Source organism: Mustela putorius, unplaced genomic scaffold (assembly GCF_011764305.1).
Source record: "Mustela putorius furo isolate JIRA1106 unplaced genomic scaffold, ASM1176430v1.1 tig00000196_pilon_pilon_pilon, whole genome shotgun sequence".
Lineage (NCBI taxonomy): Eukaryota > Metazoa > Chordata > Mammalia > Carnivora > Mustelidae > Mustela > Mustela putorius.
In genome coordinates, this window is record NW_025421310.1 from 4,993,109 (window position 1) to 5,019,424 (window position 26,316).

General features: G+C 56.1%; 2 protein-coding genes across 2 annotated transcripts; one reads left to right on the forward strand and one right to left on the reverse strand.

The window, feature by feature from the left end:
* The first annotated feature begins 10,966 nt into the window (after nt 1-10,966).
* Nucleotides 10,967-15,229, forward strand: UBE2S (ubiquitin conjugating enzyme E2 S). Its single transcript, XM_004777011.3, has 4 exons — nt 10,967-11,180; nt 11,795-11,942; nt 13,155-13,345; nt 14,758-15,229. The coding sequence occupies exons 1-4, from the start codon at nt 11,178-11,180 to the stop codon at nt 15,085-15,087; spliced, it is 672 nt and encodes a 223-aa protein (XP_004777068.1). The 5' UTR covers nt 10,967-11,177; the 3' UTR covers nt 15,088-15,229.
* An 8,448-nt stretch (nt 15,230-23,677) lies between these two features.
* RPL28 (ribosomal protein L28) lies at nt 23,678-26,107 on the reverse strand. Its single transcript, XM_004777012.3, has 5 exons — nt 25,956-26,107; nt 25,548-25,639; nt 25,323-25,446; nt 23,918-24,036; nt 23,678-23,811 (listed from the first exon to the last, which is right to left on the reverse strand). Exons 1-5 carry the CDS (start codon nt 26,029-26,031, stop codon nt 23,722-23,724), a joined length of 501 nt encoding a protein of 166 aa, XP_004777069.2. The 5' UTR covers nt 26,032-26,107; the 3' UTR covers nt 23,678-23,721.
* Nucleotides 26,108-26,316: the final 209 nt, after the last annotated feature.

Consider the following 26,316-nt stretch of genomic DNA (forward strand, 5'->3'; position numbering starts at 1 on the left):
TGTCTCTGTTCCATGAAGTCATCACAGACTTTCTCCCTGTGATGTCACAGCAGAGACAATGCCTTGTCCTATGACATCATCCCTAGAAACAAAGATTCCTTCCTGTGAATGTCACTGCAGAGACACATCTCACCCTGATGATGTCATCTCTGGCACCGAGAGGCCTCTTTTGACATCATCAACACCAGAAAAATATTTCCTTCCAGAGAAGATGTCTCTGTTTATGTTGTCACTACAGACAAAGCCATCTTCCTAGGACACATCACAGGGGAGAGGCCTTGCCAACTGTGTCCTCCCTACAAGTAAGACCTTTCCAGGACACTGTCACAGGGACTCTGCCTCCTTCCTGTGACACCATCTTCAGAGAAGGTGCCTTGCCCTATGACATGATCAGAAGGACTGTGCCTCTTCCTGTAATGTCATCACCAGGGAGGACAGCCCGGTTTTGGGATACCTCCAGGATGAGGGCCCTTCTGCGATCTCACCTCTGGACTCTGCCTATTCTGGGGTCATGCTCTAAGATGCCTCCATGCCAGGTCATGAGAAGGCAGGGCAGGCCCTGGATCCATGGCAACCCTGGGGTCACCCAAGAAGGTGCCCTGACCTGAGGAGTTGTTTGAGGGATTGTCTCACTGGGGAGGCAACCCCAACTGCAGAAGTCTCCACTGAGATGATGATTTGACTGTAGGTTGTTGGCAGCCGGCCCCCACTGAGGCTCCGTCCCAATGCTGTGATGTCATCACCAGAGACACTGCCTGCTCTGGAGGGCCGTCACTTGTGATGGTGTTACCAGAGTTTCTGCCTTGTCCTGCCATGACTTAACATGGTCACTCCTTTCCCTGACACCAGGGACACTAATTGCAGGGTCTCCAGCAGACTCTCCCTCTAAAGGGTGGTTGGGCCTCAGAAACCACCCTGCTCAGTGATGGCTTCTCCCGTGTGACTCCTGGAGGACAGGACTCCCAGACTGGCTTCTGCTCCCAAGGAAGCCACTCTAGCCCACCAGTCTCCCAGAGTCCTGGGACACATAGTGGCCCAAGCCCTTGTCACTTCTTTCTGCCATGACTAGAGATATCATCACATCTGTCAACAAGCTCCTGGCTTCCTATTGGGGGTGAGGTGGGATGGGGTTGGGTGGGGTGTACCCACTATTGATTTTGCTGATGATATCAGTACCGTAAGACTTCCACCACTCATGATGGCATTGTACCTGGGGTCAAATGCTAACCATGCCTGATAATGACATCACTTCCCAGGATTCCCTATGACCTATAGTGTCTTCATCTCCCAGGATCTACAACCATTGTATCATCATCTCCTAAGATCTACCATGACATATTAGGTCATTACCTTCCAGAATCCTCTATGGCTGATGGTAACATCCTCTACCAGAATCCACGAGTACTGATGATGCCACCATTTCCCACAGTCCCCCATAATTGTGGTGTCATCACCTCCCAGGATCCACCTCAACCATGGTGTCATCACCTCCCAGGATCCACTTCAATCATGGTGTCATCTCCCAGGATCCACCACAACCATGGTTTCATCACCTCCCAGGATCCACTTCGCCCATGATGTCATCACCTCCCAGGATCCACTTCAATCATGATTTCCCAGGATCCACTTCAACCATGGTGTCATCACCTGCCAGGATCCACTTCGTCCATGATGTCATCACCTCCCAGGAACCATGAGAACCAATGGAGTCATCATCTCCCAGGATCCACTTCAACCATGGTGTCATCATCTCCCAGGATCCACCATAACCATAGCATCATCATTTCCTAGGATCCATGACATCAAAATATGTCATTTACTGGAATTCACTTCAACCATGCATCACTATCTTCCAGGATCCATCATTTTGAGGGTCAAGTACTAAAATGGCTGTATTTCAATTGTCTTCTGGGGTCCCATAGCACCTATAACTGTTCCTTTAAGGGGAACTAGCACAATACACACCATTTTTCCATTCCTTCAAAAATGGAATGGGTGGGGTCCTCTCTGATGACATCAACCTTAGCCAGCCCCTTCTTAATGATGTCACTGCCTCCCTCCTGACTTGAGCTGATGCCTGCATCAACCCCACCACAGACCTGGTCTTGGGCAGACCCCATCACCCCCTGGTGAGGGCATCCAGGCCCCTCCTGATAACTCAAAGCCCTTCACCCAACCATCTGATCGGTGACAGGGTTAACACAGAAAGCTTTTGTCATCACGAGGGGAGTGGGGAACGGGCCTCATAGTCCTCAGGTGACATCCCTGCCCCTGTTACCTGGACCCCCACACAAAACAGCACTCCACTGGCTTGGGCCAAACTCTCCTCAGAGACCCCATGGGCTGGGTGGACAGCTGCTGACCTCCCTGGGGCCTTCACTTATGTCTTCTGCTGGCCTGGTCTTGGAGCAGGCACATCTGGAGGGCCATGGCCACTGCCAAGGCCATGGGGTGGAGAGGTGCTCTGCATCATCTCAAGATGGTGAGGAAGCAGCATTCTCTCCTTAATTCCCCCTCACACACCAGGGAGCCTCCAGGGGTTTTGGGGATTCCTCAATACCCAATGCACAATTTGCCCCAATTCTTTGTATATAGCCATGTTGCGGGGGGCGGCCATTCCCCCACTCTTAAAGGGCTACATACCCCCTCCCCAGCCCCCAAGGCAAGGTGAGGGGGCTTCTTCTCCCTCCTCTGGGCCGTCCCCCTCCCTCTTCTGTCTCCCCCAAATATTGGCACCTCAGCTCATTCCTTCTCATCAAAAGCCTGGGGCAGATAACTGGCCCTCAGCTCCTAGCACCCAGGGGAACTGGGGAGCAACCCCAATCTACCTGGGCCCCCGTGTCCATGCTTCTAGCTGCTCCTGTGGGTTCCCTCAGTCCCATCCAGGGCCTCCCTGTGCCCAACGCCCCTCAGGCAGACTGTGACATCCCCCAGAAAGGAGCCAGCTTGAGCGCCTCTCCCCTTTCACACCCCCAGCCCTCTGTTCCCCACCCCCACTGAGCACTCAGCTTCCCCCCGCCGCCCCTGGAATATAGGGGCTTGGGGTCTTTCAGCTTTTGTACACCACCCCCACCCCCCAGACTTGCTGTCTCCTGGCCTGGAGTCCAGGTATCTTGTTCCCTTCCCTCCACTCACTGCCACAGGCTGCCTGACCTTGGGGTCTTGACCTCTGATCTCAAATAAGCCATAGTGGGGAGAGGTCTCCAGCAGGTGAGGAAGTGGGCTTGTCCTGCCTGATCCCCCTCCATGCCTCCAGCGCTGGGACCTCGCCAGCTGCGTCTTCCGGCCCCAGACAAGCGTGCATGAGCACACACACACACACACACACACACACCCTTTCTGGGGAGGGGCAGGGAAGGGGTGCCGAGAGAAGATAAACAGTTCTGGACCAGAAGACTCTCCACAGCTTCTTTATCCCTCCCTCTCTCTGCTCAACACCAGAATCTTCCCCGGAGTCCCTTGGTGAGGACAGCGGGCCGAGTGGCAACTTGGTATTTTTTTGGAATAAACAGATGTTTCCTGAGCCAGGGTCTCCAGGTTTACTGTGGGGAAGAGATGGGTTTCCACCCCCACGTTTATCACTGGGGAGTCCCCTGTGTGGCTGAGGAGGGGGCAGACATCTAGGAGGTGGTCAGGGCTGCCCCAGAGTCTGCCTCCAAGCCCGGAGTCAGGGGTGGAGCACAGTGCCTTTACGCCCTGGGCACCTTCCTAACCAAGCCTCTTCCCTCGGGGCATTCCAGCATGGTTTGTGCCTCCTTCTGGGTGAGTTCCCTGGCCGAGGCTCATTGAAGTGGGATGCTCTGGTCATTTGCTGGGGCTGCTGTAACAAGCAGCGGAAGCGTCAGCAACGAGCCACCTGCTGGTTCCCTGAGAGGTTGACGGGAGGGCTGGTACCGGGGCTTGCCCCCAGCTTCTGGGGCTTGGCTGGCACTGGCTGGGACCCCACCACATGCACAGCACCTTCCCTCTGTGTACAAATTCTCCATTTGGTGAGGACACCAGTCCCCACCCTCAGTGACTTCTACACTCAATCATCTGCAAAGACCCTATTCCCAAGTAAGGTCACATTCTCAGGTCCCGGAGGCGAGCATTTCCACAGCTCTTTGAGGAGACACAATTCAAACCAGAAAGTGCATGTGGCATGGCACCGTTCATTCAAACACCAGCTCTTATGAGAACCAGGGAGCATTTTCCCCAGTGCACTAAGATATTAACATAGTGATGATAAGAGTTGCCTGCCCCAATCTTAGTGTCTTGACTATGAACCACAGTGGGGAGAAGAGGTGCCTCCAAGGCTTGGCCTTCCTATGAACTTTAGGACACCCCTCCCCTGGGGGCATCCAAGTGTTTGCTGAGAATTGTAGGCTCTCTTGCATAGAAGGTCTCATTTTCACATCTCTCTGGGTGTGGGTTGTGAGCTGTGCATTTCAGTATTGACTTTATCACTAAGAAAACCCCTTCCTGGGGTGCTTGGCTGGCTCCATCAGTGGAGAATGTGATTCCTAATTTCACGGTTGTGAATTCAAGCCCCACATTGGGTGTAGAGATTACTTAAAAATAAACTCTTGGGGCGCCTGGGTGGCTCAGTGGGTTAGGGCCTCTGTCTTCGGCTCGGGTCATGATCCCAGGGGCCTGGGATCGAGCCCCCATATCGAGCTCTCTGCTCAGCAGGGAACCTGCTTCCCTTCCTCTCTCTCTGCCTGCCTCTCTGCCTACTTGTGATCTCTGTCTATCAAATAAATAAATAAAATCTTAAAAAAAAAATAAACTCTTTAAAAGAAAATAAAGGAAACCCCTTCCTCTCTGGCACATTTAAGTGTTTCCCCAAATTTTAGATTTTACTCTATCAATCAGGGTTCTCCAGAAAACAGAACCAATAGGATGTGTGTGTGGGTAGATTCATTTTAAAGAACATCTCGTGATTGTGGGAGGGCTGGCAAATCCAAAGTCTGTAAGGCAGGTTGAGAGGCTGAAAATTCAAGCAGGCTTTCTCTATTACAGCCTTGAGACAAAATTCCTTCTTTTCTGAGCTCCATCAGGTTTTAGTCTTAAGGCCTTAAACTGATTGGATGAGGCCCACCCATCTGATCTAGAATAATCTCCCTTACCTGAAGTCAATGGATAAAAATAATCACATCTGCAAGGGGCTCCTGGGTAGATCAGTCAGTTAAGCATCAGACTCTTTAAAAAAAAAAAAAAGAAGAAGAAAAGAAAAGATTTTATTTATTTGAGAGAGCACAAGCAGGGGGAAGGAGCAGAGGGAGAGGGAAAAGCAGACTTCCCACTGAGCAGGGAGCCCGACACAGGGCTCGATCCTACGATCCTGGGATCAAGACCTGAGCAGAAGGCTGATGCTTAACCAACTGAGCCACCCAGGCAACCCAAACATCAGTCTCTTGATTTTAGCTCAAGTCATGATGTCATGGGTCTTGAGATCAAGCCTAGCATCAGGCTCTGTACTCAGCAGGGAGTCAGCTTGAGATTCTCTCCCACTGCCCCTGTCCCCAACTCCCTATCGATCTCTCAGATCTTCTAAGAAAAAAAAAAAAATCACACCTATGAAATACCTCCAGCAAGATCTGGACTGGTGTTTGACCCAACAAGTGGCACATGAAATCTAACCACCACCTCCCACCATGTGCGGGGAGGTGTTTGCTTGTAGGAGGAAAAAGGGGGATCTGTGTCTGAGAAAGCCTCATCCTAAGTGCTAAGCATTCGGCACTGGCCAGATTTCCCCCACTCAGGCACACCTGCTTGGCTACAGGGAGCGGGGCAGGGGGGCTCTGAACATCACTATTGTGCTCACTTGGAAAGCGCCCCCCCTCGTGGGGAATTTAGGCAACATTGGCGTGGTCTCAGCAATCACCTCTTCCACCAGTGTCTTCATTGGGGCAGACGGGGCTGAGCAGGGAGGACGGGCAACTGTGCCATGCACCAGACCAGCAGTTTGCTGAGCACTCAGAGACTCTCCTCCTAGGGACACAGGACGGCCCTGCGCCCTCGAGATCAGATGAGCCCTTATGACTCTTGTGACATGGGAGCAGAAGTACTTTCCCAGGGAGAAGCTTGAGAGCCAGCAGCAGACGGATGCCTGTGTCCTTCCGTTTCCCCCGCCATGGGCCCAGGCGAGGCTTGGGCCTGACACGCACTCCATCTTCAGCAGCACAGTCTTGGTGAGCACGGCCCCAGTGGCTCCTAGACCTGACCGGTCAGGTTTGCGGTGTCTCAGTTCCACACCAGATGTGGTGTGTGTGTGGATACCGCCCCCTGCTTCTTTTACCTTTGTGTTTTGAAACAATTTCAAATTTGCAGAACGGAGACAAGAATACATCCACGAACCCTGTATACCCTTCGCCCATTCACCAACGGTTAACTTTTCCACACACCACTTCAGGATTTTCTTTCCCGACAAATACCCCCCCGCCTTTTTTTCCCTCTGGAGGCATCTGAGAGTAAGCAAGCTGCCTACGTCCTACCCCTTCACCCCAAAAAGGATGTTTCTGAAGAACAAGGACATTCTCTCACACATCCACGGGATGATTAAAACCAAGCACTTCAGGCTGACAAAGTCCACGTTCAAGTTTCACCGACAGTCCCCATATTGTCCTTTGGGAGCTGGTTCTTTTCAGTCCCTGTTATGTGGGGACGCAGCACTGCACCTGCTTATGTCTCCTGAACAGTCCCTCTGTCCTCTTCATGACAGTGATGCTAGCAGAGCACCACGGTAAACAGAAGTACCCCGGCCGAGGATCCGGTGACACCGCAGGGCCTTTGGGCTCCACTTGGTGCCTCCACGGCGCCTGTCCTGCCCATATCAGTTCCTGCTGTGCTGTTCGTCAACGGATAATGTTCAACTCTGACGGTTCCTCTGGCATTTGCTAGCATTTGTGTGTGACTTCCTCCCACCTCACCGCGGATAGTCCCTTCATCAGACTGTGAGACGCGCCAGGGATTCCAACAGCAAATTTACCAGCGTTTCCAACCGTGGCAGAGTTTTCCACATCTTAGGGACACGCAGACGTGACTATAGGACAGACATATGACAGTCCCTGCCCAGACACGCTCGGGCTTTTCCCATTTTTCACTGCTATTAACAATACCCTAAAGGTCATCTATCACACACCACTTGCTGCATTCACGTCTTTCTCCCTGCGGTGCGCTCCCAGATGAATGGCGGAGTTAGAAGGTTTCAAAGATCTGCAGCTTGGGGTTGCCTGGGTGGCTCAGTTGGGGAAGCACCCACTCTTGGCTGCAGCTCAGGTCATGGTCTCAGGGTCTGGAGATCGAGCTCCATGTCAGGTGCCACGCTCAGCAGGGAGTCTGCTTGGGATTCTCTTTCCCTCTCCTTCTGCCCCTACCTGCTCTCAAACCAAGTAAATAAATGAAACCTGAACAATGAACTAAATGAAGAGTTGCTACTTCAGGGCCAGGCCGCGCCCTGGAATGCCGTCTACTCCCGTCTACTCCCATCCTCGCCAGCACCGATCTGCTGAATATGGGAGGGCGTCAGAGGGATTGGTTTTCCAGGCATCAAAGGAAGCCCCTAGCGCCGGAAAGCTTGTTTGTTCCAGCATGAAGTCGGCCCTGCTGTCTAGGGTCTGTGGAGTGGGCCCAAAGCCCGCAGTGTGTCCATCATTGGTGGGTACTGGTCCCCTGCAGGGCATGTTCACCTGTGCAGGACAGCCACCCCCACCCAGGTGAGCACCGCCTTCTGCTCCAGGGACACAAAGGAACTGGCTTCTCCTTCATCAGTCACCGCAGGCCTGCGGACACTGAGCTGAGACCACAAGGCCACCAAGGGCAGAGGCCAAACAGCCTCCGACAGGAAGATGGAGGCGCATGCAAACGAAAGCCGCGGCGTCTGTCGTGACGGCATGGACCGCGAAGCCTGCTGACACCCAGGCTCATGCCTGTGTCAGGACATTGTACCCCTGCCTGGAACTGTTTACTCCAGATTCCCACAAAACATGCTCCCTCGCTTCCTTTTGATCTTTGGTCAAATGCCTTCTTCTCCGTGGAAGTCTCCCCTGACCAGCCTGCCTAAAATTCCCTCCCCTGGTGTTCCGGATACTCCTTGCCCTGCTCTATCTTGTCCGGTGATGAGTATCACTGCATCCTCCCAAGTTGTCCTGCAAACGAGCCTACGATCTCCCGTCTTGGTGCTGAATCAAGTCGGCATCTGGGGCAAACCGGGACAGCTGACCACGCGGCTCTTGTCCTTATGGCTTCTCTGTCTCTGCCCTGCTGGAGTGAGTGCCCCAGGAAGGCACCGCTTGGTTTCCTGTCTTGGTCACTGCTCCATCCCAAGACCGTGCAACAGCACCAGGCAGAGGTGCTGGCTCACAGAGTTCAGCCTGCATTGTCTAGTGCCCCGAACCCTGCCTGTTCCACTTCTTCCACAGCTCTTGCTCCCTTCCATGCACCCCAAGTCTTACTTATTTGTGGACTGTTTTACGTCTGCCTGTCCCCACTGCGGGACAAAGAGTTACCCTAAGCAGCCAGGATGGTGCGCAGCACACAGCAGGCACTCTGCAAATACCTACTGAACGAATGAACACCTCTGATTCGTCAGGCACTCTGCTAGGGGCCCAGGAAGAGTCCCTGCTGTCCTGGGGCTGGTCTGCTCAGAGGGGACCCTGATAAACATGCAAGTGATCAAGAAATGACAAATTCTGGACCCAGATCAAAAAGGGCACATGAGGGGCACCTGGGTGGCTCAGTTGGTTAAGCAACTGCCTTTGGCTCGGGTCATGATCCCAGAGTCCTGAGATGGAGTCTCATATCGGGCTCCCAGCTCCATGGGGAGTCTGCTTCTCCCTCTGACCTCCCCTCTCATGCTCTCTCTCTCTCAAATAAATAAAATCTTTTAAAAAGGGGGGGGCACATGAACAAGCGTGGGAGAGGAGGGGAGGGACAAGTGAGCTGAGGCCATGAGGAGGGAGAAAACAAGGGACCCAGACCCACACCCACGTGTCCTCCTGTGAGACCGCACGCTGGGGACCCACAGAAAGGCAGCCCAGGGGCCCAGGGCCAGGGGTTTAGTCAAAGCATAGGGTGGGGGCAGAAGACCCTGGCGAAGTTTTCAGCAGGTAAGGTGCCTGTCGGGAGTAAAACTCCAGGCGTCTGTAAACAGCCACCTACCGGAGGAGTCACTCAGGCACCACCCGCCTCTGTAAACCAAGCAGGACTGGAACATAGCCCCCGCCCCCGGCCTTGGTCTGTGCACTGGTGAGGCCCCCGGGGCTGCAGCAGCACCGAGTCCTAGGTTAGGTCGCTGACCCCCATTTAAGGTGACTGATCAGGGCACAGGCGGCCCCTTCCTGCGCCCCCACACCAGGTCTGGCTGACCGGCACAGACGCCCATCCCCTCTCCCAACCCCCAGGGGCACACACCTGCGGCTGCACCGGCATCTCCACCTCTCTCTCTGCTCCTGCCCAGACTGAAGGAAAGAACACCGTGCCTTCTTCGGCCTGGACTTGGGACCTCCCTGCCTCTCCCCCGGGCGTCCTCCACCGCCAAGCTCACTGACCCAGCCTTGCCAGCTGCCTGACGGGGACGAGGTACCTGCTGTCCCTCTCTGCACGCTCTCCCCGCAGCTCCAGGTCCCCACCGCCCCTTTCCGCCCCCCCGGCCGAGGCACCCTTCTTCCGTCGACCGCAGTCCTGCTGTCTGGCCTGGCTGCCCCTGGTTAGCAGTGCGGGCCGCAGGCCTCCGCGCCTTCTGCTCTGCTCAGCCTGCAAGCACCCGCGTGCGCAGCCCCAGCGCCACAGTCCCAAGCCCGGTCCCCCCGCGGTCCGCACACGGGCTGCTGCAAGCACGGGGCGCGACCGCCACCAGGCACCCCGAGGGCGCAGTCGGGCCGCGGGCGTGCTCAGCGCCGTCGTTTGCACGCGCTCTCGTGGCAGGGCCTGGCTTGCCCCCTCGGCCTTGTCCCTGCCGGGGTGTGGGGGCTGGGGCGGGGGCTGCGTGAGGCAGCCGAGCTCCCTTCCCTTCCTTCAGTGTCTGCGCACTCCCCTGGGCAGAGTGCCCTGCACCCGCGAACTGCAGGCCCCGTCGCACACAGGACCGTGCCTCGACCTCTCTCCCGCGCATCGCCAGGGACCCTAGCGTCCACCTTCCACGTGGGGAGAGAGAAGCCCGACGGCGTGACCGACGCCGGGACAGGCTGCCAGGCCACAGGCGGCCAAGCCCTCAGGGCGTGCGGCCTGCCTCTTCGCACCGCGCGACGCACGACACGGGTCACGGGACTCTGCCCGCACAAAATGGCGCCTCACAGAAAAATGCAGCCGACTTCCAGCGCCCACCCCCACCGCAGGCGGGAGAGCGGGCGCGGGGGCCGCGCTCACGGTCTTTGCATATACAAAACCGACGAATTTCGTTGGCTGCGAGGGGCTAGGCCCGCACTAGGCAAGCCCCCATTGGTTCCACTCCATTCGTCCCCGCCCCCCTGACACCGCCTTCTCTGCCAAGAGCTGGCGCCCAGGAGCCTCTTGACGCCAATCTACGATGGCGCCTTCCTATTGGCCAGTCATCCTTCCATCATCCGTTTAAACCCCCCCGAGTCCCGCCCATCCTGGCCCTGCCCCTGCTCCGCGGCCGACCGTTAGTCGCGTGCGCGAGTTCCTGGGCGTCGGGGCACGCGCGCGTACGCCGGGCAGAGGCGGCGTCTCGTTCAAACGGGCCAATTAGCGGTCGCGTTACCCCTCGCGTCTTTTCCCTCTCTCCCCTCCCTTCTCAGCGCCTCCACTCTCCAGGGACCCCATTACGACCCTCGCCTGTCCCCATTGGCCAACCCGCCGCGCGCCCCCGTCCCCAACTTCTCCGGCTTCTTCCCGCAGCTTACGGGAAGAGAGCGAGCTCCTCGAACGCCGAGGACCGTGCGCGGTGACGTCACGGGTCAAGGCGCGGCGCTCCGGAGCCGCGGGGGGGTGTGGCCTACGGGTGGCTATAAAAGGGCGGCAGTGCGCGCGCGACCGGCTCAGTGCGGCCGGGCACTCGGGGCGGGAGGAGTTCTAGGCGCGCTGCGCGGCGGCCGTCGGAGGCAGCGGGGAGTGGAGCGGGGCCGCCGGGGCCTCTCCAGGGCCGCAGCGGCAGCAGTTGGGCCCCCCGCCCCAGCCGGTGGCCCGGAGAGCGCAGGAAGGGGGCCGGGGGGACCCGCCCCCGGCCGGCCACAGTCATGGTGAGCGCGGAGGCCAGGCTTGGGAGGGGCGGCCGAGGGGCCCCACTAGAGGAGGAGGCGGGGTCTCAGGAGCCTCTCGCGGACGGCCGGGCGGAGTGGGGGGGCCCGCCTGGGGTCCCGGGCCTGGAATGGGCTGACGGGCCTTCCTGGAGGCGGGGCAGGAGCGGAGCCTGGGCGCCCCGCAGGTTCTCCGGAGGGGAAGGCCCGACTGAGTCCCGGGGAGGGCTCAGGGGCTTTGTGGCTCGCCCGTGGGTGATCTGGAACCAAGGACGCAACGCCTCCGTCTCCAGCCCCGAGCTAGGGTTTCAAAGAGGGTTTCATCAAGGTTAGGTAGGGATGGGGGGACCAGGGTAGGCCTCGGGCGTACCCGGAACTATGGGGTACCATGCTGGACTATGAGCGAGCTTTGGATGCTTCTGGCGAAGGTGGACCCATCCACAAGCCCCTCGAAAACCGCCCCCATGTCTAGTGGGAGGTCAGCTTGGGATGGCCATCTGAAGCCTACCGGGTGGGGGATCTGGGACGGCAGGTCAACACCAGGGTGGCCACTGCATCCTTAGATACTGCAGGAGGCCCCGACTCCGCCAGCTACTCACCCTCTTCTCTGTGTCCAGAACTCCAATGTGGAGAACCTGCCCCCCCACATCATTCGCCTGGTGTATAAGGAGGTGACAACGCTGACTGCTGACCCGCCTGATGGCATCAAGGTCTTTCCCAATGAGGAAGACCTCACTGACCTGCAGGTCACCATCGAGGGCCCTGGTGAGTGTGGGATTGAGAGGAGGAGGAGTGTGCTTGTAGCATTCTCTCCTTCAGTACAAGACAAACAGCTTATGGTTTCATCTATACGTGGAATCAGAAATGCAAACGAACACCAAAAAGCAGAACTGGTACAAGAACAGGAAGCCCCTGTTAAGAGTTGGGCTCTGCCAGGTGCTGGGGACTGCACAGAGACACCTCTTGGGGCTCACGGTTTGTAGGCAGGACTCCATAAGTAACAAATCATTGGGGATATTTTTCCAGCAGGTAGTGAGAAAACCCTGATCCCTGAGAGAGCATTTAAGGGGTGCCTTACTAGGTTCATCAGATGGGGTTCTCTGAAGGGTGGGCCCGATGACCATAGACCCAACTCCTTGCTGCTGTGCCTGGGGTTCCCAGGACAGGGAACCAGCCAGACCCAGTGTCTCAGGAGGGAACAGTAATAACAAGTGATCACATGTGTAGTGATGTAGTGAGCTGTTTCTACAAAGTAAGCTGAGAAGGTCCAAGCTGGTCGGGAGTGGGACAGTGGTGAGGGTGTCCGTGCTCCCCGATAGGCCGAGTCCTGAGGCAGGCGACCTGGATACTTGGTAGAAGCAGGAAGAAGAGACCGAGGAAGCTTTTAGGGCTTGTAGGATCCTGGAAGGAGTTTGGAAAGGAAGCCATTGGTGGGTTTCAAGCAGATGTGAAGGCTGCAGTGTTGAGCTCATGGGGAAAGGGTGGCCAGGAGACCACGGACCACTGGAGTTGGGTGAGAGGTGAAGTGGCTTGGCCGGACTAGAAGGTGGGGTCAAATTCAGGAGGGGACCAGGAGGTCAGCTGCCCAAGCTACCACAGAGGGATCTGGTGACCTAGGCATGAGGAACAACAGGGTCCAGAACCACTCCCACTTTTTCTGTGACATGAGCAAGTTGGGGGATGAGAACCATTCACTGATTGGGCAGATGGAAAGACTGGAGGTGACAGAACAGTCCCTTCATCTCTGCGGGCTTTCCTACCAAGTAGATGGTTTTCCAGAAAGACAAGTGCTCACGGGAAGTGTCTGCCCTTCTTGGGAAGGGTGTGTGACTGAGACACTTGAGAGATAGGCATTCGGGGTTGCTGTTGGGTCTGCTGGGAACCTGCCCCCCCCACCCACCCCTGTCAGGGATGCCCCGGAGTGGTGGTGCTAGAGAGTCCGAGCTTCCTGATCAAGCCCCTTCTCCCTCACTCCAGAGGGGACCCCTTATGCCGGAGGCCTGTTCCGTATGAAACTCCTGCTGGGGAAGGACTTTCCTGCCTCCCCACCCAAGGGCTACTTCCTGACCAAGATTTTCCACCCCAACGTGGGCGCCAACGGTGAGATCTGTGTCAACGTGCTCAAGAGGGACTGGACGGCTGAGCTGGGCATCCGGCACGTGCTGCTGGTGAGTTCTGGGGTGGCCCAGGGGCCTCCCTCCGGATGTCCCACTGATGTCTGAGCCATGGTGCATGGTGTCTGTTTGAAAATCAACCCTGAAGGAGTTGGGATCTTCCGTGTAAAACTCCAGGTCCAGCTGGAAAATTCTGGAAGCGTCGGCAGTGTTTGAGCCAGGACACCTAAGTGCAGCTGTCCAGGCAGCGTAGTACATGGGGCGTGTCTGCTGTAGGGCCATCTGTGGGCCTGTGTCTTAGACGCTTTCCTGATGGGACAAGTCAGTATGCAGTTACGGAGCTGGTTTCCCTCCTGAGCAGAGTTTGCGGTATCGTCAAATCCAGCATTCTCAGGTGTGCAGTCCGTTAGTTGTCACCACTGTGGTTCTTGAGTATTTCAGTGAGCTGCCTGTTGTCCGCCAGCAGCGATGTGCCCCGCGGGGGCGTTTTGTCTTGTCTTTGTCATTTCTAGTGGGGCAGAGCAGGGGTCTGCCTGATGGCCCCCACAGCACCCTGAGCCAGCAGGACACAGGCGCTAAAGCAGTTAGGTCCCCTGCCGGCTCCACCAAAAGAGCAGGGACTCTTGATCTTGGCCTGAGTTCAAACCCTGTGTTGGGCATAGAACTTACTTTAAAAAAAAAAAAAGGAATTTTTTAATGGAATTGCTGACAAGCCCTGGGGCAGATGGTCGGGGGATGAGGAAACATGGAGTTTCCTTTAGGGCACACGGGGAAGATGGAGTTACAAAGTAAACATCCTCCTCCTCTCCCGGGAGTGTCAGCCACAGCTACCAGGGACCCTGGAAATGAGCTCACAGAGTGACTGTGTCCCCAGTGATCCCGAGGAGCTGCAGTGTGGGCCCACTGCGGGAGCGGCAGGGTCAGGGGTCCCTGATGAGCGTCAGTGACGGGTGCCAGACCAGGTGCGCTGTGTGTCTCAGCAGCCAGGGAGCAGCTCTTACGGGCCTCATTTGCAGGCCAGAAGGGTCTTGTCGCCTGATGGAGGCCAGGCATGTGTTGGGCATTGCAGGCTCCCTGTCACTGTGCCTGAACGTGGAGGTAGGATAGACACCACAGTGCGGGGGCCGCCACTGGTCCAGCCAGACCCAACTCAGGCCTGCAGGGCTGCCCACTGAACCTGCACAGAGTCTGTGCACTTTCGGCTTCAGCTCGCCCCTCGTTAAAGGGGCTCAAGAAGGCGTATTGGGCTGGTTCTCACCCTGGACCTCCCTCTGGGTGCTCCTCAAGTACCTGTCCCCCCGTGGGCCTGTGCAGGAGACACTGAGCAAAGGTGAGGACACCAGTGTGAGCAGGGCCAGAGTCTGCTTGGGAGGTGGTGTTGAGAGCAGGGAACAGGCAGCGGCCGAACTCTGGAGACTTGGAGGACCGTGGGTGGCCTAGCCCTGACCTTGGCCCTCTCCCCACAGACCATCAAGTGCCTGCTGATCCACCCAAACCCTGAGTCCGCCCTCAACGAGGAGGCAGGCCGCCTGCTCTTGGAGAACTACGAGGAGTACGCCGCCCGCGCCCGCCTGCTCACGGAGATCCACGGGGGCGCTGGCGGGCCCAGCAGCGGGAGCACCGAGGCTGGCAGGGCCCTGGCCAGTGGGGGTGCCGCCCCCTCCACTGACCCCATGGCCCCCGGGGGCCCAGGAGGGGCCGATGGTCCCATGGCCAAGAAGCATGCTGGTGAGCGGGATAGGAAGCTGGCAGCCAAGAAGAAGACGGACAAGAAACGGGCCCTGCGGCGACTGTAGTGGGTTTTTCTCCCAGCTCTACCCCCTCCCCAGACCCCAACCCCCAACGCTGTCTCTAAGTTATTTAAATTATGGCTGGGGTGGGGGAGGGTGTGGGGCAATGGGACCTGGATTTGTTTTTCTAAATAAAGTTGGAAAAGCAGCTGCTCTGCCTCACAGACACCCCAGGACCGCTGCCTCTGGTCCCCCGGGCCTCAAAGTGTGTGTGCAGGGCTGCCGTGGGGGCGTGCCAAGGGAGGAGGGAGCCCCATGTCCCTGCTGAGAGCCCGGAAGCTGGGCCCGTACTCCCATCACGCTTGCCCTTATTCTTTTCTGAAGTAGGTGTGTGGCTTGGCAGGGTTCCTGCCTGGGACAGCCAGGTGACCGGTGTGGGCCCAGCTCAGGGTGACAGAGCACGTTCCACGTGTACTTGTGCATCCTGCATCCCCCTCCGCTGCTCTGCGGCCTGGGCAGGCCTTGTTGGCTGCTCCTGGCTTCATAAGTGACGTCCCCTTCCAGTCTGCATCCCTAGCTCTTCAAGCTGACAGGTCTCAGGCCCTCTGGCTGTTGGAGGCTGTCCTCCACTCTTCAGCTTCCTGGGTTATTCCCCTTGGGCCCCTTTCCCCACCCCTCTCAGCCTCAGGTGTCCACTAAAGGGCCGGGTCCTTCGGAGGTTCAGTGCATTGGGTGAGGCCGCCCGGGTGCTCCTGTTTAAACCCAAGTGACCTAATCACAGAAACCAATCTGCCACGGGGACAGGTTCTGTTCCTCCCCACACACACACACACTCTCCAGGGGAGGGTCAGGAGATAGGCAGCAAGTTAGCTTCGTGGACACAGCAGGCTGCCATTGCTGTCCCATCCCGCTTGACTGCAGGCTGGTGGCTCCTGTTGGTCGCAGACATCTGTCAGGGCCAGAAGTGAAGGCTGCAAAGCCAGAGCAGCACTTATGAAGCCAGGAGCAGCCAACAAGGCCTGCCCAGGCCGCAGAGCAGAGCGGGTCTTGGCAGAAATCAATGAAGGAACAGAGGCTTTAAATTGGCTCAGGGAAAACCTGTCTGCGTGAAGACTCGTATGTGAGCTATCATGGTTATTTCCTTAGTAATAGACAAAAAGTGGAAACCACCCAAATGCTCGAGAGGTGAGGAGTAAAACAGTTCCTAGGGGCGCCTGGGTGGCTCAGTGGGTTAAGCCGCTGCCTTTGGCTCAGGTCATGATCTCAGGGTCCTGGGATCGGCAGGGAGTCTGCTTCCTCCTCTCTCTCTCTGCCTACTTGTAATCTCTGTCAAATAAAATCTTTAAAAAAAAAACAGTTCCTAGCAGGGAACACCACTCAGCAGTGAAGCCGTCTACACCGTCTGCCAGATACCCGATGCCCCATAGATGAAGCCTCACACCAGGCACCAGGGGCTGAAAGCAGGGCCTTGGCCGCCAGGGATTGGGGAAGACCTGGGGAGCGTTCTGGGGTGAGAAGCATACTCTTGGTCAAATGGCTGCATGAATTTGTCAAAGCTCCAACTCGAAAAAGGTGTGTTTTTGTGTAAACTATATCCATGACGCTTATTAGATACTTTAAAGTCTGCTTGTTTCTCTAGAGAAGGGAAGAGAAGTCAGGGGGACAGAAGATACTTGCAAGACACAGAACCAAAACAGACTAATCAAAGTATATAAAGAGTCCTTACAAATCAATAAGAAAACACAAGAGTTGGCAAAAGCCCTTTCAACACTTCGCAGAAGAGGAAATCCACGGGGGGTGCCTGGGTGGCTCAGTGGGGTAAGCCGCTGCCTTCGGCTCGGGTCATGATCTCAGGGTCCTGGGATTGAGCTCCTCATCGGGCTCTCTGCTCAGCAGAGAGCCTGCTTCCCTTCCTCTCTCTCTGCCTGCCTCTCTGCCTGCTTGTGATCTCTGTCAAATAAATAAATAAAAAGAAAAAGAAATCCACGGGACTGCCAAGCACGAGAAGACACTCCTCACAAGCAGTTGAGAAAACAGTGTAAGCCAGAGCCCTTCCCCGGCATCGTTGTACATACGGTGCAGGCTTTCACCATTTGTCCTAATCACAGGCAGTGTACACGTGGTCATACATTCAGGAAACGATGCCCAGAACAAGAAAATGGAACTACTGTTGCTTCTAGCAGCAGGAAGAAATGACAGATGTCACAATCACTCAAACCAGCAAGTCATGCAAGATTCCCCCAATTCGGATGCCTTCGAGCACGATTCCAAAGCAGGCAAAAATAAGTAAAATAAGTGATACAGCTGAACAGGTAAATAGGTGATAGAACTGTACAAGCAAGATTGTTTCTGTAGGGACTCCTGGGTGGCTCAGTTGGTTAAGGAGCTGCCTTCGGCTCAGGTCATGATCCCAGCGTCCTGGGATCGAGTCCCACATCGGGCTCCTTGCTCCGCGGGGAGCCTGCTTCTCCCTCTGACTCTGCCTTCCACTCTGTCTGCCTGTGCTTGCTCTCGCTCGCTCTCTCTCTGACAAATAAATAAATAAAAAATCTTAAAAAAAAAAAAGATTGTTTCTGTAAAGCTGGGGATTCTGGTGACCTTAAGCCCACGAGGAACCCAGGAGGGCTTCTGAGGACTTGGTAGGCCTGTCTATTGGGTGGAGCTTGCTTTATAATTATTTTCTGTATATATACTGTATTTTTCCATATATATACATATATTTATTTATTGGATAAGGAATATGTGGTGTATATATATACAATGGAATACTATGCAGCCATCAAAAACCCCCCAAATCTTGCCATTTGCAACGATGTGGATGGAACTGGAGGATATCATGCTAAGTGAAAGAAGTCAATCAGAGAAAGACAATTATCATATAATCTCTCTGATAAGAGGAATTTGAGAAACAAAACAGAGGATCATAGGGGAAGGGAGGGAAAAATGAAATAAGACAAAACCAGAGAGGGAGACAAACCATAAGAGACTCAATCTCTGGAAACAAACTGAGGGTTGCTGGAGTGGAGGTGGGTGGGAGGGATGGGGTGGCTGGGTGATGGACACTGGGGAGGATATGTGCTATGTTGTTTAAGACTGTTGAATCATAGACTTGTACCCCAAAACAAGTAGTAGTATGTGTTAATTTTTTAAAAGATTATTTATTTGTTTATTTGAGAGAGCGAGGGAGCACAGACAGGGGAAAGGAGCAGAGGGAGGGGGAGAAGCAGACTTCCTGCTGAGCACAGAGCCAGGACTCGAGGATCATGACTTGAGCCGAAGGCAGATGCTTAACCAACTGAGTCACCCAGGCACCCCTTTTTAACGATTTTTATTTTTAAGTGACCTCTACACCCAGCACAAGGTTTGAACTCAATCCTGAGATCAAGACTTGCACGCTCCACCAAGCCAGCCAGCCAGGCACCCCTGTATTGCAGAATTTTTAAAATCTGAAGAAACTCATTATGTGTGAGTACGGGCTGGTCTCCAAACTAGAGTAAGTGAACAAAAAGCAGCATGCAAACAGTGCATACGACATGCTACCATTTCTGTTAATTTTAAAAATACATTTATTTTATTTGAGAGAAAGTGTGAGTGGGGGAGGGCCAGAGGGAGAAAGAATCCTCAAGCAGACTCCCCACTGAGCGTGGAGCCCCATGGGGGCGCACAGCCCCACAATTCGTGAGACCATGTCCTGAGACCAAACCAAAAGTTGGATGCTTAACTGACTGAACCACCCAGGTGCCCCATGTTAATTTTTTTTATTTTTGTTTATATTTTTAAATATTTTATTTATCTGGGGCACCTGGGTTGCTCCGTTGTTAAGCGTCTGCCTTGGGCTCAGGTCATGGTCTCAGGGTTCCACATTGGGTTCCTTGCTCAGTTGGGATTTCTGCTTCTCCCTCTCCCTCCTCTCTTGCTTGTGTTTCCTCTCTCACTGTCTCTCTCTGTTAAATAAATAATAAAGAAAATCTTAAAAGAGATTTTATTTGTCAGAGAGAGAGAGAGAGACGGCACAAGTTGGGGGAGGCATCCCAAAATTTTTGTTTAAAATAGGATACCAGGGGCGCCTGGGTGGCTCAGTGGGTTAAGCCTTCAGCTTAGGTCATGATCCCGGGGTCCTGGGATTGAGCCCCGAATCAGGCTCTCTGCTTAGGAGCCTGCTTCCCCTTCTCTTGTGCTTCTCCCTCCCGCTCTGCCTGCTTCTCTGCCTACTTGTGATTTCTCTCTCTCTGTCAAATAAATAAAATCTTTTAAAATAATAAAATAGGATATATGTTGGGCCCCTAGGTGCCTCAGTTGACTTAGTGGCTGCCTTCTGCTCAGGTCATGATCCCAAGGTCCTGGGATCAAGCCCCATATCGGGCTCCCTGCTAGGTGGAAAGCCTGCTTCTCCCTCTCCCTCTGCCTGCCACTTTGCCTACTTGTGTTCTCTCTGTCAAATAAATAAATATGTCTTTCAAAAAAAAAAAAAAATAGGATATACGTTGGGAAGCTTGGATGACTCAGTCCGTTAAGTATCTGCCTTCCGCTCAGGTCATGATTCTAGGGTCCTGCGATCAAACCCCGCATCAGGCTCCTTGCTCAGCCAGGAGCCTGCTTCTCCCTCTCTTGCTCCCCCTGCTTGTGCATGCTCTCTCACTCCCTCTCTCTCTGACAAATAAATAAAACATAAAATAAAATAGGATATGTGTTACTTGCTTGCATGTGATTTTAATGCTTCTGGAAGAGCGCACTGGAACCAGGAATACTAATTGCCTCAAAGAAGGAGAGCTTAGGATACCTCGTGAATGTAACTCCTTCAAAAAGCAAATTCTTAATATTTTTTTTTAGGTAAAGGTTTCTACAAAGGGAAGCACCTTGGTGGTTCAGTATGTTAAGCATCTGCCTTTGGCCCAGGTCACGACCTTCAGGTCCTGGGATCAAGCCCTGCGTTGGGCTCCCTGCACAGCAGGAAGCTTGCTCTCCCTCTCCTTCTGCCCCTCCCCCTGCTTGCTCTCTCTCAAATAAATAAACAAAATCTTAAAAAAAAAAAAAAAAAAAAAAGGGGCACCTAGGTGGCTCAGTGGGTTAAAGCCTCTGCTTTCAGCTCAAGTCATGATCCCAGGGTCTCAGGCTTGATCTCAGGATGGAGCCCTGCATCAGACTCTCTGCTCAACAGGGATCTCTCTGCCAAATAAATAAATAAAATCTTAAAAAAAAAAAAAAAAAAAAAGTTTCTACAAAGAAACAGCTCCCTCTCGTTCCTGTCTCTCCGAGACCCGGTTCCCTTCACCACGGACAAACACTGTTACTAGGTTCATGTATATTTTTCCAAAGAAGTTCCACAGGAGCGCGATCAAATTTAAATATGTATTCTATTAAGCCCACTCCCTTTTATTTTCGCATGGCACACAGTGTCTTGTACGCAGCTTGCTGCTCCTTGCTTTTTCTTTAAGATTTTATCTGTTGTGGGGGTAGTGTGCAGAGGGTGAGAGAGAATCCCAAGCAGAAGTCCGCACCAAGCGCGAATCTGGATGCAGGGCTCAGTCTCACCACCCCAAGACCTGAGCCGAAATTGCGCCAGATGCTAAACCGACTGAAGCAACGGAGCCCCCCGGGCACCCCCGCTCCTTGCGGGTTGGTTGCCCCGAAAGTCTTGGAAGTCTGCGCACAGCAGCACCTCCCTGCTCTTCGCCGCTGAGCACCCCATCATACACACGTGCCCCGATTTCTATAGCATGTCCTGTTGGCATTGACCAACAACACTGCAATGAATAACCTTTAGACGTGGGCCATGTGGCCCACAAGGGAACAGATCTTTAGAGCAAATCTCAGCAGTGACGGTACTGTGCCAAAGGGTATATTCATCTGTCGTTTGTACAGATGTTGCTAAACTGGTCCCCATGTGGTCTGTGTGGTCGGAGCTGAGGGGGTGGGGTGGTCTCTCCGTACCAGTCCTCCTGACTGCACTGTCTGCTGGGAAGTCAGTGTTGGTCTTGGGGTTCCCTTGCTGTGAGTCATCTTTCTCTTGCTGCTTTCCAGATTTTCCCTTGTCTTTCAGCATTATTACTGTGATGTGTCTGGGTTTTTGAGGGTTTTTTCTTCTGAGTATGCAGCTGGAGGGGCTGGCTGGGCGGTGGGGGGGGGGGAGGAATCCAAAGCAGGCTTCATGCTCAGCACAGAGCCCCACACAGCGCTCTATCTCATGCCACCCAGATGCCCCGAGGTTCACTTTTTATCTCACCTTTACCCTGTTTTCCAATTTCCACGTGAACACACAGTCACTTGTAAGAAAAAGCTTTGAATAGATAGCCCCATGCCAGTCACACCTCAACATGTTCTCTTGGAGAACTTGGAGATGGGAAGCTGAGGCCTGGGGAGAGGACACCACGCCTTTGAGTCCGCAAGCACTGGGGACTCAGTGGAGAACTGCTCCCTCCACCCACCCTTCTGGTTCTAGCAGGCCAGTGGCATCCAGATGCCTGGTGTTGCCTCCCCAGCCCAGCCCCCTCGATGACACCCACAGCCCAAGTCGCAGACACTGAGGTCAGGAGAGGCCACATGTGGGAGGATTCAAGTACTTCTATTGAAGATGCCAGCAGCTAGCAGGACTCCATGTGGACTGAGGACTCTGGGGCAGACAGAGACAGCACGAGGGGGATGAGCAGAGGGCTCACAGCTATGAGCCTCACACATTTCTTCAACAACCAGTACCTACCGAGCACCATCCAAACACTGGGGCCCTGGACCCCACTGTGGCTCACCAGCACGGGCATGTGCATTAGACGGCCATCAGTTCTATGGACAAAAATAACCTCAAGATGGAGGAAAAGCTACAACTTCTAACGGACAGGTCAGGAAACAACTCAGGTTTAGGTGACATTTAGCAGGTGGGAAGCACCTTCCAGGGGGAGGAACAGCAAGTACAGATGCTCTGAGGCACACCGCCTGGTAGGGTGGAGGCCAGCTTAGGCAGCCGTGGCCAAGGGCCTGCTTCTCATTTCCAGTCAGAGAACCGTGGGAGGGTTCTCAGCAGACTTAGAGCCACTTGACTTAGTTCCAAAAGGCTGCCTCTTTATCTGGGTCAAGAACAGACCCAAGTGGGGCAAGAGTAGAGGCTACTCCAAGAGTCCAAGCAAGACAGGTTTCTATCAGGAAAAAGGTCAGGTTCACATCTGTGGACTAAGGAAAGCTGGAGGCAGGGCCTCCTCTATCCCAATCTCTGTCTGGGCAAGCAAAGGCAGCCCTTGGAGGCAGGGTCTTGTCCCAAAACAGGACCTCTGGAGGCAGATGCCCTTGGCCACAGAAATCTGGTGTGGTGACAGAGAGCAGGTCACTGTCTCAGGACATGGTCTCCAGAACAGTAGGGACCAGGGAGGGGTCTTTTCAATGCCAGATCCTTAATCCATGGAATGTTGGCTAGCACATGGCAGGTATGCAGGAAAACAGGCCAACGCAGGGGCAGTGGAGAATCTTTGCCCACAGCAGACTTAGTGACTTCATCTGTCAAGTGGGGCATGTGGGATATCTGGGATGAGATGGTCTAAGTACATATGCGTGCATATGCACACGTGTCACCGCATGCAACTGTGTACCTTCTAGAAGACAGTACACAGTCTACCAGGCACTTGCCATGCGCAGCCCCTGCTCAGCTCTTTGCTTCCTTTAACCCACGGACTTCTACCAAGAGGCACAGAGAAGTCCTGGTCCATGCCCAGAGCCACACTAGTAGTGTCCTCAGTGGAGAGGTATGACCCATGAGCCATTACCAGTTTTAACACCGGGAGGCAGGAAAGGGGTGAGCAAGCAGGAAACCCAGAGAACCTATTCTAGCCCCCAAGGATGAGAGACAAGGGTCGTCTGGGGTAGATGGGGTGTGGGGGGGAGGGAAGGGGCAGCAATGAGGAGTGGCCAAAGCAGCACTGCTCTGGGGTCCTGGAGGCACTGGGGAGGGCTGGGACCAGACAGCACAGAGGAGATGAGGCACTCACACTCTCCGTCCAGCAGAAAACAAACAGGTGGCACCCAGGTTCCTACCCAGGAACAGGCCGTTTTAACAGCCTGGACCTGTGAGGACTCTAGACCTGCATCTGTGCCCAAGACCAGCAGCTCCCACTTCAAACCAAGAAGCATGGGTACACTCCTGCCCCACAACTCCGTCCACTTCTCTCCTGGTGGACCTAGTTCTTAACCCTGGAGGGAAGCAACCCTGACCTGCTTCCGTCCATCTCCAGGCCACTCCCCGCTCCCCCAGCCAGGTCCACAGCCCAATCCCAGAGGACAAAGCCCCACACACAGCACATCCTTTCACAGGCACAGACAGGCCCCATGGCACACACTGCATGGGGCACAGACCCTTGGCCTGGATGCCTAGCCCTTAGACAAGGGCTCTCAGTGGTCTTTCTCGAAACGGTCACGTGTCCACAAAGAGCCTGGGATCGTGAGGACCGTAACAGAAGCGGACTGCTGAATATGCACACACATGTGCATGGGTCACCCCTAATGCAAGGACCCAGACCGCGCCCCATCCCCAGGGGCGAGAATGCTGGGACAGAGCAGCCCTGACCGGGACCTGCACATGGGGGGGGCACACGGTGACACGCAGGCGCACGCGTGCGCGCGCGCGCGCGCACACACACACGGGGCAAGGCCAGGACAGCACAGAGAGAGGCCCAGGTGAGGAGGCTGACTGCTTTATTGCTCTGGAGGTGGGGCAGGGGCTCAGGAGCTCTTGGTGGGGCGGGCCCGCTTCCTCTTCACCATCACAGGCTTCTGGCTACGCAGGATGGCACTGGCTCTGCGAATGGCAGCCTGGGGACAGGGAGAAGGCTCAGCACGCTGCCCCCATTCCCGAGCGTGGGTCCGGCCGTCAGCAGAGGCCCTCCTCACAAGCCGCCCACAGACGGCCCCCACTCACCATGCGCAGATCTGGGCGGTACTTGTTCTTGCGGATCATGTGCCGGACACTGCTGAGGGTGGCCCTGGCGTTCTTGTTGATGGTGGTCCGCACATAGGAGGTGGCAGGTTTCCGCTGGCCTGGGGTGGGGGTAGGGGTAAGGGGATAACAGCAGGGGTGAGTGTGACAGTGCGCTCTCGCCCCAGTGCTGTGAGCCTGGGCAGGCCACTCTCTGCAGCCAGCCCCATCCACGCCCAGCCTTGCACTCTGAGGTGGGTCCTGTCCTGTGTCCCTGACGTGAGATTCTAGTCACTTCTCAGAGAGCAAAGCAGAAGCAACGGAAGGACTCTCGTCCAAGTCAGAGGCACTGCCTGCTCCACTCCAGCGTGGGACATGGGCCCCACACTGGCCAGACACTTGCTGCCCGGGAGACTGCAGCTCTGGCCTCTTCCTGCCCACCCTCCAGGGCCCAGGCTACCCCATCTGGAGCAGGGACCGGACACAAGCTGGGAGGCCTGGCCAGAGTGCTGGAGAGCCAGGAGTCCGGTAAGGCCAGGGAGAGAAAGAGCCCTGCGGCAAGCAGTCCCCCAGCCATGCACACGTGGGGCCTGGACCCTACCGACCCCGGATGAGGACGAAAGCACCCCTCCTTGTGCGCAAAGCTGTGGGCCTCACTCAGGATGTGAAGTACGCCCCACCTAGGGGGTCCTGGCGAATCCTGTACCCCCAAACGGCAGAAAAGGAACAGCTCACCCAAAAGCAAAGACCCTTCACCTTACCAGTGACTTCCAACACCAGCCTGGACTGAGCCCAACCCCAGACCAAAGACAAGGTCAGTCTGGCTCCCAACAGCCCAGCGGAGGCCACCCATCAACCCAAGAGAGGCGAGCGAGCTCTCAGGGCCCAGAGCAGCACAATGGGGCTCTCCGAGCATGAGAACTCTAAGAGCTCACTGGCGAGCTGATGGGGAAGGTATCCCCCACGGAGTGGGCAGGAGTCCATCCAGAGCCACCATGCCACCGACCCCGCCATGCAGCGCAGGAGGCTGGGCTCCACACCCGAACGGAGACCAGGACATACCCCAGCAGAAAACAAAGGCCCTGGGGCCACGCAGGCCATACTCAGCAGAAGCTGCCTCTGGAAGCTCCTGGGTCGGCACGGCCTTCTCAGACACCAAGAGCCCGTCCAGTGGGGCCGGACGGCCAGGGCCGCTCCTGGACGCACACAGCGGGCCGGGGTCCACCTGCCCACGGCCGGCGCGACGGTCCTTACCAGTGAGAGCCGGGGACGACTCCCACGGCTGGACAGGGGCGGCTGCCCGCACCTGAGCCGGCGCAAGGGCTCCCCCGGCTGATGCTCCACCCCGGCCCCTCGGCCGCCCCGTGCGGCCCGAGGCCGGACCCGAACGGGGCCCGCAGGTGCTCACCGGATCTGCGCTTCATGACCACCACCACGCCCTTGCCGTCGGCCGCCGGCTCCACGCCCACGGTCTTGCGGTGAATCAGCCCGTTGTAGCGGAACGAGTTGCGGGCTTTCAGGTTGTTGGGCTCCTGAGGAGGAGGGCGCAGCGGGGCCATGAGTCGGGGAAGCGGCCTGGCGACCGCGGCGGGGCGCGCATCCCCCCCGGGGCCGGCGCGCGGGCCTCACTCACAGTGCTGTAGGTCTGCTTGTTCCTCTTGATCAGGAAGCTGGAGCAGTTCCGCACGACCATCCACTGCAGGTGGGCCGACATGGCGGCGGCGGCTGCGGGAAGAGCGGCGGGTCGGCTGTCAGGGGGCGCGGCGGGCAGGGGGCGGGCTTCGCGGCCCCACCCGCGCGGCAGGGGCAGGGGCGTGACTGGAAACCGCGCCGGCGGGGGTCCCCGCAGCGCGCAGTGGGCTGAGCTCAGGCGGGGGACGCAGGGGGACAGAACGTGAGAAGCCGCAGCGAGCTCCGGCGGCGGGGTCGAGGGGCGGCCAAGGACACGAGGGGCGCGGCGACAGACGCCAGACAAAGCCAGAGGCCCCGGGCCTCGGGAAAACGATACGACCACGCGGTCGACAGAGAGCCGCGCGCTCACCTCCTCTCGCTAAGGCAGCCGGAGACGGAAAGAGACAAAGAGGAGGCGGGACGACGCCTTTAATATCCACACGCATTTCCGCTTCCTCTGTGGGCACGCGCAAGGACTCGCCTGTCCCCGCCTCCTCCCGTCCGCGTGCGAGCCGGATCGGTAACGTTCGGCTGCTTCCGCCAGCCCGTCGCCAACCGCTCGGGGGCCTTCGGAACTGTTCGGCTAGTGACCCGAGGGCGTGTCCTCGGAGGCGGAGCATCACCCTTCCGAGGGCCCTTCGTGTGTTTTCGGAAGGGCAGCGCTGGATTTCCGAATAGGTCCAGTTCGAGAGGCCCTAAGTCCCTTTCCGCAGGGATTTCTCTCCAGGGTT